This window comes from Melopsittacus undulatus, chromosome Z (assembly GCF_012275295.1).
Source record: "Melopsittacus undulatus isolate bMelUnd1 chromosome Z, bMelUnd1.mat.Z, whole genome shotgun sequence".
Classification (NCBI taxonomy): Eukaryota; Metazoa; Chordata; class Aves; order Psittaciformes; family Psittaculidae; genus Melopsittacus; species Melopsittacus undulatus.
This window is the reverse complement of record NC_047557.1, coordinates 34,121,435-34,134,010: the sequence shown is the minus strand read 5'-3', so window position 1 is coordinate 34,134,010 and position 12,576 is coordinate 34,121,435. Positions and strand designations below refer to the sequence as shown.

At 36.0% G+C, this 12,576-nt stretch overlaps 1 protein-coding gene across 8 annotated transcripts in view; it reads right to left on the bottom strand.

The window, feature by feature from the left end:
* CCDC171 (coiled-coil domain containing 171) overlaps window positions 1–12,576 on the bottom strand; it is a 152,025-nt gene that overhangs the window by 91,066 nt on the left and 48,383 nt on the right. For 7 of the 8 annotated variants that reach the window (XM_031054283.2, XM_031054282.2, XM_031054284.2 and 4 more), the window contains 5 exons: window positions 10,997–11,100; window positions 8,257–8,346; window positions 6,173–6,373; window positions 4,108–4,275; window positions 1,994–2,182 (listed from right to left, as the gene is read on the bottom strand). In XM_031054283.2, the coding sequence (XP_030910143.1) occupies window positions 1,994–2,182; window positions 4,108–4,275; window positions 6,173–6,373; window positions 8,257–8,346; window positions 10,997–11,100 (752 nt within the window). The remainder of the gene's footprint in view (window positions 1–1,993; window positions 2,183–4,107; window positions 4,276–6,172; window positions 6,374–8,256; window positions 8,347–10,996; window positions 11,101–12,576) is intronic. The other variant, XM_031054288.2, reaches the window with a different exon arrangement.

The following is a 12,576-nucleotide window of genomic DNA, read 5'->3' as shown; positions in this document are numbered from 1 at the left end:
TGGATGGAAAATACAGCAAAGTATTACAGTTTCCTTGTAATGTTAGAATAAATGTCCTAGAGTGATGAGATCCACAGTTCTACAATGAAATACAGAATACTGGCAAATCATATTCCACTTCCACTGATTATATGTTTCCTATGAAGCTTAATGAATAAAGCCTGCTAAAAATTAAATATTGCATTCTGTATGTTTACTTTAACACTGGCACACAGTAATATCTAAAAGACCCCTTGATGACATTCCATAACTTGAGGCACATTTTTCCTTGTTTCCTATGGAAATAAGGCAACAAAGTTAATCTATCCACACACCTATGATCCAAAAGAGCAATGATCTTGCAGACAAATATGGTAAAAGACAGTCAAGTCTTACAAAAAACAAGCAATCAGGATTAGGATAGCCCTAACAGAAGTCATCCAGGGACCCTATGGTTCCCAGAAAGGTAAAGGTTTAATCTGGTATTTGCAGGCCCAATGTCAGTCACAAATTAGAAATCCAGAAGAAATTAAGGCTCGTCTTCCCAGACTGACATTGAATGGTAGGGCAGGCAACTCGGAAAAAGATGCAACAAAGTTTTGTTGAACCATCTACGTGTACACAGACATGCACTGCCTAGATTACAACACTATCAGCCTGTACTCCAACTATTGTACTCCAACTTGCAATCTGAACTAGAAAACATGCCCACCTATTTCTAAGGGAAAGCATGTCCTTTTGACCTGTACTGCAAGTTGACAGATGAAAGTATTTTCTATAAGACACGCCTAATGCACTCTCCAAAGAGAGCCATGATTTCTGAACATGCTCTGATAGCTGTTTACACATTTCAGCTGAAAAGACCAGCTGGTTCAGCACTGGTACAGTACTCCACAGCATCAATTCTCCACAATATGCTAAGAACTTCACAAGAGATGACTCAGGCCTTTTATTATTTTTTTTTCAGCATCTGTAGGAGGTAGAAATCTAAACTGTGTAAGTCCCCTTTTTCTTTAGCAAGGAAAATTAATTTTTAAAATTAAGGTGTCTCATGTTATCATTCTGTTTGTTTGCAATGATTTCATTAGACGAAACTACAGGATGTTGGGAGAACTTAATTTAAGTCTGCATGCCACTTATTCTACTTACAGGGATATTTTTAGTATTGCAAATAGCCAATGTGAAATGTAAGTATCAAGCAAAAATATATAAAAGATTTTAAATAATTCCCAAGAAATTACTGTGAATTGCTCTGTCTAAAGAACACTTCGTAAATACATCTTTCAGAATGCAAAGAATTCCAAACCCAAAAGCTGAGTCAAATACATTCTCCTGATGAAGTAACAAATAACAAGGCATATTAATTTCTCTATTTCATGACACTTAACTGAAACACATGTAAAGGAATGTAACTGAAAAGTCAATGAACTGTGGTAGTAGAATAACAGTGAAAACTTTAGACTGCAAACAACTTTTCTAACAGTCAGTGACAATTTTTAGACTTGTGAACCACTTCTGATTGTAGTATTTGTATAACAGAGTCCTTTGATACTGCTGAAATCTACAAATGTAACTGCTAATTGGTCAGAATGTATATGGCTAAATTTATCACCAAATGACTGCACATCACCATTACTCTACCGAGTCTTTACAAAGCAGGGGATTGGAGAAGCATCTGCTGCCCTGTGCAATTCTTTAAATAGGGCATTCCAGTCTTACAGCTTTAACATTCTCAAAAAAAAAAAAAATCAACAGCAACTGTTACACCAAACTAAACAAAACACTTTTGGAATGTCTTAACTAAGCGATTTATGTCTTCCTGTAAGTGAAGTTAATGCTAGAAGAATGGAGGGAAGTATGATGGGTTTTTAATTATTTTTTTATTATTATTTTAAAGATATAATTAAACTCCCAAACAACCTTAAATTTAGTTAGTAGCTTAAAAAAGTACTGAAATAATCCATTAAATACTTACAATAAAAAATAAAAAAAACAGAGGTTCACAGCACCATACCTGTACCCTTGCATGAACTTCCCCAAGGAGACCAGAGTACTGCTGCTCCAGATACATTTTTTGTTTCTGCCAACAGCTTTTCTGTGCTTTCATTTGTTTGGCCATTTCACTAAATGCATCTTCCTGGCTCTGCTGAAGCTCCTTCACAGTATCGGACTTGCTCTTACAAACACATTCTAGGTGAGATATCTGTGTGACATGCATTTTAAAAAAATCTTTTACCTCCCAAAACACTTTTTTACTTTAATTGTGCATATTAATTTAAGCACAGGCTATTCCAGCATAAAATCCAATTGTCATTTCTTCAACACATTTATTTAAACTAAGTAAAAACCTTTAATGACAGATTGCTGACTTGACTCTTTCAAGAAAACTGAGACATATTTAGGAATAATGAATTTTCCTTGGTTTCAGTTTTGTCACCCTTATACTACCTTGCATATACCTGCTGCCTTCTTTGTTGGAAACATGAACTGGATGCTTCCTGTATTACTTTGAAACAAGTGCAGTAAATTTTGTGCTGCTAAATTAGCAACACAAGTATACCAGTCCTACAGCAGTTCGCAAGGCTTGCAAGTAATAATGAAAAAATAGCCCTTTTTTGTTTTGGTTTGGTTTTGTTTGTTTTACTGGAAAGTTGAAACATTCCACGCATTATTCAGCACTAAAATAATTTCAGGAAATTTCAGTGCACAGAATGTTTTTCTTTCAGGTAGCTCATTTGTTCATGATGTGTTTTTAACAAGCATGAAGGGATTCACTCTGTGGTCTAGTTTTGCAGGTCTCATGCAAATAAATGGAGAAATGAGTCAAGCTAATTATGACCTCTAAATACACATGCCTATACTTTGTTATTAGTTACTAGATACCAAAGCATCAGCAAGATTTCTTCCAAACAGATCACACAGAACTGATGGAGAAAAAAAATTTGTTCTCAGTAAGCAGGTAACACACAAGTAATTGCCCCAAATCACTGAAAAGCTGGTGGGAACATGAAAAGAGCTCTAGAGACCTCACAATCAATGTCAATAACCATACTAAATTAAAAAGCAAGAAACAATAATACACAACCCCCCCAAACACTGTCAACAATGTTCAAGCCCTTCCCTTCCATTCCCTTTCCTCCTTGGCATTGAAAGGAAAATAGAAACATACATCCAATCTGCCTAATCCCTCTTTGGTAAATTCCATTGACTTCTGCAGTGTTCACTAAATAATGGGCAGAGTGAAAACAATTCACTGTAACCAGCCTTGTCCCTTAATCGGACCATAAGAGAGGCCACAATTCCAGAAGATGAGAAACTCCTGAAAGAGTTTTCCCCTCCTGTGCCTGAAGAACAAAATGTCAGAGCAGACAAGATCCGGCATCACTGTATTAGACTGTATTACTAGCCTGATCAATGCAGGCAGAACCCAAACTGAAATTCTGAAGAGTAGCATACGTTACCCCTTGGAGCCAGTTTAAGTTATTTAAAAAGAAGTCTTTTCGTTCCTGAAAACACAGGGATTTCTGGGGAGAAAGGCCATGTAAGCTTATTCACATTAAAATCATTCAGAAAAGTATAGCATCTCCCTTAAATATTGACAAACTTTATGAAAATAAATATTTTTACTGTATTTCTGAACACAAATTTCATAGTGCAAAAGTTACAATTAAACCAAATAAACACACTAGCATTTTTTCATATAGTAACTCTGTATCATAAACATTAAATTTAAAGATTAAGATCCTGAAGTGCATTTTGTTTCTGTTTTATGCTAAAATAAAGACTTGCTTTATTACTGTAAATGACTAAGTTCTTTGAATTGCTTCATCAGTAAGATTAATTTATTTTCTTTTAATTAGGTCCCTGTGGCTAATATTGGCTAGTACTATTAGCATGTCCTGCACAGAAAGTGGAGCTTAGAGACTTCATACAGACTTCAGTCACATTTACATGCCCACAGCAATGGCATCAAACTGAGTTGTAGACAAGCCATAATTAATGGTATTGAATTATTAACGTCCAAATTCTTTTTGAAATAAGATGAATGTCAGTCCTTTTTAATGATACTGTGATGTGGACAAATGTCACTGAATTTAATAGAGGTAGCTGGTGCCTAAGGACACTTACCTTCTCATTAGCCCCGTTGAGGTCTAAGATCAGGGCATCAACATTCTCCTGCAAGACTGCACAAAGCTCAGACCAAGAGAATCTATCTATGATGCCTTCTGGTTGTTTTATAAGCACACAGCCTGCTACCAAACGCTGGTATAAGCTATGGAGGAAGGTTAGCTTCTCCTGAAACAAAAAGAAAAATTAACTGTTGTATCTGAACAGTGTTATAATCCAAAGAGATGCATCACATGTTTAGTAATGTGAGCTGCACACAGCTGAAAAACCCACAAAGCTAATTCTCACATATTGTCAAAATTCTTCAATCCCTTGTTAATATTTGCAGCCATACATACAAATGCCAGAGTAAGGAAACAGTTATTACAAAATTTGTCTGATTATATAAATAAAGCCAGCCCAATCTTGCAGTGTTCACAACTAGCACCTGATACAAATAAAAATTTCCGTGCTATTAGTAGATGCAATCTGATCATTCATGTTAACATGTTTGGATACATTCAAATTGTACCCCCCTCCTGTATCTGCCCAACACATAGAAAGTTGTCTGATTAGTTTAGCAGCATAGCACACTGCTTATACAATTACCACTCTGGAGTCTTAAAAATATTATTTTTCTGAGGATTATATGTAATAGCCTTGTAGCTTCATCAGTTAAATTCCTCAAGCCATGCCTCATTTATTTACACTGATTTTCATGTAAATATAATACATATAAATATTTCAGTGTACACACAATAAATTGACGCAAGCTACAAATGAACTTCAGCAACAGCATGCAACAGAAATTCCATTCTTCATCCTTTTATTACATATACGCAACTCCGCAAATTTCGATTACAGCAACAATAGAAAGCTGTACCTCAAAAGCCACAAGAAACAGAGCCTTTATTCAAAGTCAGTAAACTATTGTAAAGGTTCCCATTGTTTTTCAGGGGTCTTGGATGAGGCTTTACATTAAGAACTTGTGGATTACTGAGATGGGGAACTACACTTTTTCTGAGCTCTTTCCATTATACTTCGGTACATTTTGTCAAAATTACTCAATGGTATTTTTAGGCAATAAAAAATTGCAGTTTAGTTTAAACTTTACTTCTAGCAGATCTCCTCATTCCCTACTGAAAATTCAGTGTGCCACCATTACATTTTTGCTTGAGCTGTGACAAATCAAGGATGGTAATTATCCATTTGGCGTAAAAAAAGAGATCGCAAGACCCGAAATCAATTCACACATGTTGAATGCAACCACAGTGTTGTAGACATGCTGACTTTACAATATAGCCAAGCCTCTAGTTTCCTTCACTCTAATCATTATCTCATGTGTATAACAATTCCAGCTGCTTCATGTGGACACAAATTAAATACCAGACTGTAAAAAAGGTGGAAAGAATGTTTTCTTTTTACTCAGTTGGCATCCATGTACAAATCTGGGGAAGTAATGAGCTCAATATGCACAACCATGATAAAGTATATCATTGCTATTGCTAGTACTTTTTTACTTTATTGGGGGAGAAAAAGCGATAAAACTAACATCTGTAAACAAACATAAGGAGAGAGATAATAGTTCTGAAACAAGACTTTGTGCAGCAATTCCCACATACAGCATACCACAACAAGCTAACAGGTAACAAATAAGAATTTCCAGGGTTTGTGTCATGCAGGCAAAACTACCTCAACTCCACATTTGCTATCTTTCAATTGCCATGTAAATTAGTAACACATGATGATGACTATTGCATGTTTCAATTGTAAAACATTTTTGTTAACTTTCAATTTGAAAGAAAGAAATAATTGTTCATCAGGCATAGCTCTTTAAATAAACTTAGTTGATCAAAAATTCAAACACTGGAAATGTTAAGTTATTAATTCTGATATAGAAGGAAGGAGAACAAGTATGTCCTGAGATCCTGTAGATATTAAATACATATTTCAAAAAACGTATCTTAAAATCATATTTCAGGGATAAATCTGTTAAGACTAAGAATAACCATCTGATGTATGTAAATGTATAAAGCTGAGATTAAATAAAGACTCTCTTTGACAGTCATCTTGTCTTTGGTAATACCTCCATATCCATCTGGTAAGCCTTGGTAAGCTTCTGGATTTCATTTTCAGATTCTGTGACACGTACTTTCTCCTTCTCCCAGCATTGCTGTACATTCAGCAGTTCAATTTTTAAAGTTCCTATTAAAGTCTCTCTGTCTGCACACTTAGTGTGCAGATGATTTAACTCTTTATTGACATCAGCTAGGTTATCCTGAGCTTCCTGTAGAACAAAGGCATGGAACAGAAGAGAATTTTACTCTATAAAATGTTCCCTTAATCCAGTGCTCAGCATCTGAGGAAGTAAACAGTCATATAGCCACATGTGTTCAGAAGACTCCAGGCTAAGCTAAGTATCTTTCAAAAACAGAATTTCAAAACTAACAATAGTCTTTCTCCACAGGTTGTAACTAGCCAGCATCAGAAATCCATTCCAGAGTTAAAAGCACCATGGTGGAGGGACCTTCTGAATCCCCTCTACTGCCACAACTGAGATACGGAATGCATGGACTCAAGTTATTCTCCACAGCGGAGAGAGCTCTCAGAGCTAGTGAAAAGATACACTATGTTCCTGAGTAAATCTCCGATTCATTACAGCTGAGTAGGTAGACAACACAGACATCTGCTGTTACCCACTGTATTCTTTGTCTGCACAGTAAAAAAAAATGCAAGGACTCTCTTTGGAGACTGGACCATCGGAAGAAACTAATAATCAGAAATTATCATAAATACAGTCATTACGTTACTAGTACCAAATCTTCCAAGGTAAAGAGAGAACTTACTACACTACCCCTTTTCAGCCAGAAGATTGCTGAGATAGAGTGGACAGCTACACATGCTTTCCACTCCTACAATCACGGCACTTCCAGCACTGCTTAAGTTTGCTAAAGGTCTAACTGAAAGCACTGTTTGTTTTTCATAAAAGCATAGCTGCTTATATGGCAAATATAATAGGAAAGATAATTCCAAATTCATCAGACAGTGACAACTTTCATTCTTCATAATGAAAACACTAAAAGATTAAAGCAATGCCAATTTTGTAACGCAAATGCTGTCAGACTGTATCTAGTTTGCATTCATATATACAGTTTTATTAGCAAAAATTTAAAGAGAAACTAGTGAACTGCATAAAGTCATCATCGTTTGTGTGTAGCAAATTCAGTTTTTGCATGAAGAATACAAGTATCTGTTGCAATGGGTTGGAACAATTTTAGGTGCCTTACAAAGGTGCTGCAACAGAAGCAGAAGACTTAAGTCCTGCGAACATAAATTGGTAAAGAGAGTTTCAATCAGATAGCAGAAGACCATGTGCAAGTAACAATTAGTATGAAGATTCAATGAGTGCTGCAGAAACATCTGTGACTAAAGTGATAAAGCAGCATTTTCTCAGCAAAAGAATCTGAGTAACACTGGGAACAGAGACGTTTTATTTTGGCAGTAATATACTGCCAGTTGGGAGATTAAGTTTAACCATGACCTCAGGACTTCCTCATTCCCTTGGCCATTGATGCAACCAGACAGGACATTACTAAAAGAGTGTGTCAGCCAAAAACAGAGATCAAAAAAAATTCTTGTTCAGAAACTAAAGAAAAGAGTTCTCAAGTGTTTTTATCAGTACTCAGGTAGATTTTACACTTCAGGAAATATTGGGCTGCACACTGTTAAGGACGACCTGATGCTTCATACATGCATTAGCTTGTCAGATAAACACAACAAAAATTAACAAAGGAAAGGACATCTTTAATAAAATGTGCTTTCATACCAACAGAGGTAATTAAATACTCTCCCCCTTTTCTGGAGAAAAACAACAGGAAAAAATTACCAATCCTGATTTCAATATAAAACACTATTTTTCAAGTTGATAAATCTATTTCAAATTATTTCAGAACTGCAATCAGTTATGATCCGAAAAGATCAGTTAGGTTGTCTAAGGTGGTAACCAGAATAAAGCAGCATGACTTCACACAAGCTTGCAAGGTAAACTCCTCTGCTCAACAGAATACAACAGAAAGACTGAGTCTGATAAGATGAAAAGATACCATAAATATAGAAAAATACACTTTTTGCAGAACTTTCATATTTTATGTTAAGTTCCTGAAACCATACCTTAAGGTCTTCACTTAAATTACGTATTTTCTCTTTGGATATCTCAAGTTCTTTTGTCTTCTTTTCACACAAAGCCTCAATTTTCCTAAGCTGTGAAAAACATGGAGGTCAAACAGGCTTTTACAAAAAGGCTACATAATCACTTGAATACAAGAATTTTATATATAAATAAATTTAAAAAAAAGTTTCCAATTCCTTTGACAATATTTATACTCCACACAGTAATGCGCTATTACAAAAGCATTAAGATTTTTGTAATGATTTAAGATAAACAGCAGTGGCAGAATCCACAACAGAGTCCAGTATTAAATTTCCCATTAACTTTCAAAATATCTGACAAAAACACAAACTTTGAAACACATGTGAAAATGTAATAAATTCAGATTATAATCTGGGCAGTGGTTTGAGAAAACAAGTCCTCAAAGTCAGTGGCCTTTTGCAGAAACTGTCCAGCTGCAAGCCTGGTCTCTACTTTTTACGGAGTGCTGGGCAGTACTCACATACCCATAAAAAAGCATCCATGTTCCTGAGACGCACTGTGACTACTGAGCTACTTGTGAAGTTACAAGCAGCTACCTTGGAGGTTACTGCTGGTACTTAAGCAGTAAGGGGTAACTCAGAAGTAAAAAAAACCCATTTATGAAATTTACAAATTGCTTTGGAAATTAGGTTTTGGTTTTATCTCAAATCAGGAGAATTGGCAGAACCCTTAGAAATAATGGCAGTAAGTTACAGAATGCTACTGGAATGTTTGCAGTCTTTTTGTTGGTTTACTAGTGTTCTCTGTCTCCACAAAAATATTCTAGCCTCTGCACTATACAGAGAGTTGAAAGCCTGTTATCTCTCAGAAGCAAAACACTTATATACCTCTCAGTCACACAAATGAATTAGATTGTTTAATCTAATGTTCAACACAGTAAGACAGGTGACACATGGCAATTTTACCAGCATATTTCACATGTACATACATGTATATTAAGAAGTCCATCAATATGCAGTCTTGTTTAAAATGCCTCTTTAAAAAGAGCCAATACATAATTACTCAAAACTAAGCCCTTACTGCTGTGTATTAAAACATCCTGTTTTTATTGCACAGTGCCCTTCATAGTCCCTTTGTGCATTATTGCATTATTAAAAAGTTTTATTACTAAACATATCTAATATATAAAAAGCCAAAAGCAGAGTTATCTATGGGGGTGGGGATAATCAAGAAGGTCAGAGCACTGCCCTTTATGAAGGTGCTCAGTGATCTCTGGCTCCATATGACAACTTCAGGGTCAGTCACACGCAGTCCTACTGGGAAGTCTTGTGGCAGGTCATCTGTTGGTCCTGCTCTGCTTGCGATTTATTTTCCTTGACAGTTCATTCTTCTTTCTGTCAGAATACTCTCTTTGCTTTCTTAGCAGCCACCCCCTTGGTCTCCCCACTGCTGTCTCTGGCACAGTTTCACAACAAAGCACATCACTAAGCCAAAGCCTGCTGAGTCGACTTTTCAACTGCGCTGCCTATCACGTGATATTCCCCCTCCCACACAACAATTCACTGTGGGTAATATGTTCCTAGTTACTCTTCAGCTTCCAGACTTGGGTCTCAGAAGAGTTTCATAATGACTATGCACATCAGTTCTCTTATCTTCACCGGGAAATACCTAACAGTGCCTGCTTTTTGTGAAAGTATAATTGTTTCCACAGTCACTTATTTTTGTGCCCACTGAACGATCTCAAAGGTCTTGAAGGAGACCATTCTCCTCCCATTAAAAAAAGGTAAAGCTGACACACTTTTTTTGCCTGGGTTTTATTTAATTCTTTATTTAAACATTGTGAGTGACTAGCCAGACTATGCATTTGTGAAAACAGAAGACAAAACCTAGAAATTAAAAAACACTACTGGCTTTCTTACAATCTTATCTATCAGACCTTGCCCTTCTGTATTTGCCAATTTTATCCAAAAATAAGTGAATTACAAGTTTGCACAGAAAGCTTTAACAGTGCAGTTAACTTCTCTCTACAGCCTTTAAAGCCACAAATTCGTAAAACATTTACACCCAAGACAATCTAATCATATTAGCAATACAAATGAGACAATAAATGTAAGACTGTGACTTCTCCGAAGTGAAATAAAAGACTAGTAGGACTGTATGGAAAACATTTGTTTTTTTCAAGGGTAAAACTTCCAAAACTGAAATAGTTCCATTGCTGTCCCAGACAATTTACAGGTATTGTCACGGTCCTATTTTACTTCAAAAGGCCTCAAAACAGCACCAAAAGAGATTTCATTATAAATATACATCTCTGAAAATTATGCCACTTTCTAAATGCACAAGGGCAGGTACATTTACATAACTAGTATCAATAACTGCTGAGGCTCAAGTGTTGTGTATTTAGGAATACTGAAGTATACTCTGCCCAACTCTCAAGTCACCATCTTTTAACTGAAATCCTAGATATGAATGGATCATTTTCCTGAAAATTATTGAAAATAATAACCCCAACAGGTTTAATACAAAAACGAAACCAAATTAAACTAAAAAGAAAAAAATTCTTCTCCCTGTCCCCCAGATTTAAGTGAAATTTCACTGTAGGGCTAGCTTACGAAACAGTAGTGACAGACTATTTCTTTGGGTATACGTGAATCTGTCACCTCAACATTCCCACTCTTCTGACTTTTTTTTACAAGCAAAGCGCATGTACTGCTGCAGGCCGAAGGCAATACATACAGAGCCAAACAGTGCAAGTGTTACCTCATTAGACGTATCTTCCAGCTTGTTCTGGTAAGCTGTCAAGGTACACCTCAAAGTCTCAAGGACAGAGAGGCTCGAAGGTTTATCTTTGTCCTTACAAGTGCCTGAAGGAAAATACAGAATGAAAATTAAGCCTTAAAGCCGCAGAGAAAAAAATACTCACCCTGGATGAGAGGTATTAAAATTAGTGCAGCAATGACAATAGAAAATACTGAACAGCAGCCTTGTTTGCCACAAGAGATGCAGCCAAACAGCGGTACTTTTACAGCAAATACAGCTGAAAGACATTTGTATAAAAGCTTTAATACAGGCACAGAACTGTAAATTCTGGATTACATTTCTACCTAATATATTTGGTATGTGGTCTCACATGCAATTTTACTGTGGTCAAGTCTGTGTCATGCAGTTGGACCAGCCAACTTTAAAACCACATAATAGCACATTTTGAAAAACATGTTGCCTGAAAGTTCAAACATGTTACACTTTTCCTGACATTAGTTTGCTGTTGTGACTAAGCATGCACATTTTAAGGTAGTACTTCATTTACTCAAAGCCTTACTGAGCCAAAGATCGCATGACTATGTTATGCTTGGAGAGGTCTTAGAAACCTTTTAAATGATCTTGAATTTCATTCCAAAGGAAATAATAAAAAAATTTATTATCTGTCTGCAGAGTCTTACATAACGTTTCAATTATAAATCTTAAAGCTGATATATCCATTATACACACACTACACTTATTTATTAAACCTTTAGACAGAGACTTCTGATCTGGCTCCCTTAATTAGGGACATATGAACAGGTCTGAGCATTCCAAAGCCCATAGTACAATGTGCTAAGAAAGCAAAACAACACTGTATTGATCAAGAGGTCAGAAGATGTCAGCTGATATTAAATTTCCAAGAACAAACTATTCATTTTTCTCTTGTGTTACAGCAAAACACCAGGTTATTGACAGATTCTTCTTAGCATTATTTATATTTCTATGCAGCATTTACAAACTTACTTTGTAACAAATTGCAGTACCAACTTTTCCATAAGTGTTAACATGTTCCTGTTCTATAAGCAAAACTAACTTTATCAACATTAATGACATCCTCATTTTGCAAAAGTGAATAAAACCTGTGGCATTTGAACTCTAAACAGTCATGACTCCTAGCAGAACTGAACGATCACACAAGTGTTAATCACCTCTGAAAGGTCAGTGACACAAAGCAGTTTACCTAGGGTGGCTCAAAGCCAAATCAGATAGCAAATTCTAATTCTTTTCTTTGGCCTACATAAAATTTTGACAGCTAGAGGAGATGTGCTAACCTCTGGGAGGTTTGGGGAGTGGGAGCTTTTGGTTGGTTGGTTGGTTGTTTTTTTAAAATCCTAAGGTTAGTTTTATTCAATAAGCATGACAGTCTACTCAAAGCATTACACAGAAATGGTAAATCTGTCCTGCAGGCTATACATAATGCACCAGTGGCGGCCAGTAGACAGCTTATACATATGCACAAGTCAGAAAACATTGTCAACAGCTGAGGTTTTTTTCAATTAGTTAGCCTCTTGCCTTCCAACCCTTTGATAATAACAGAA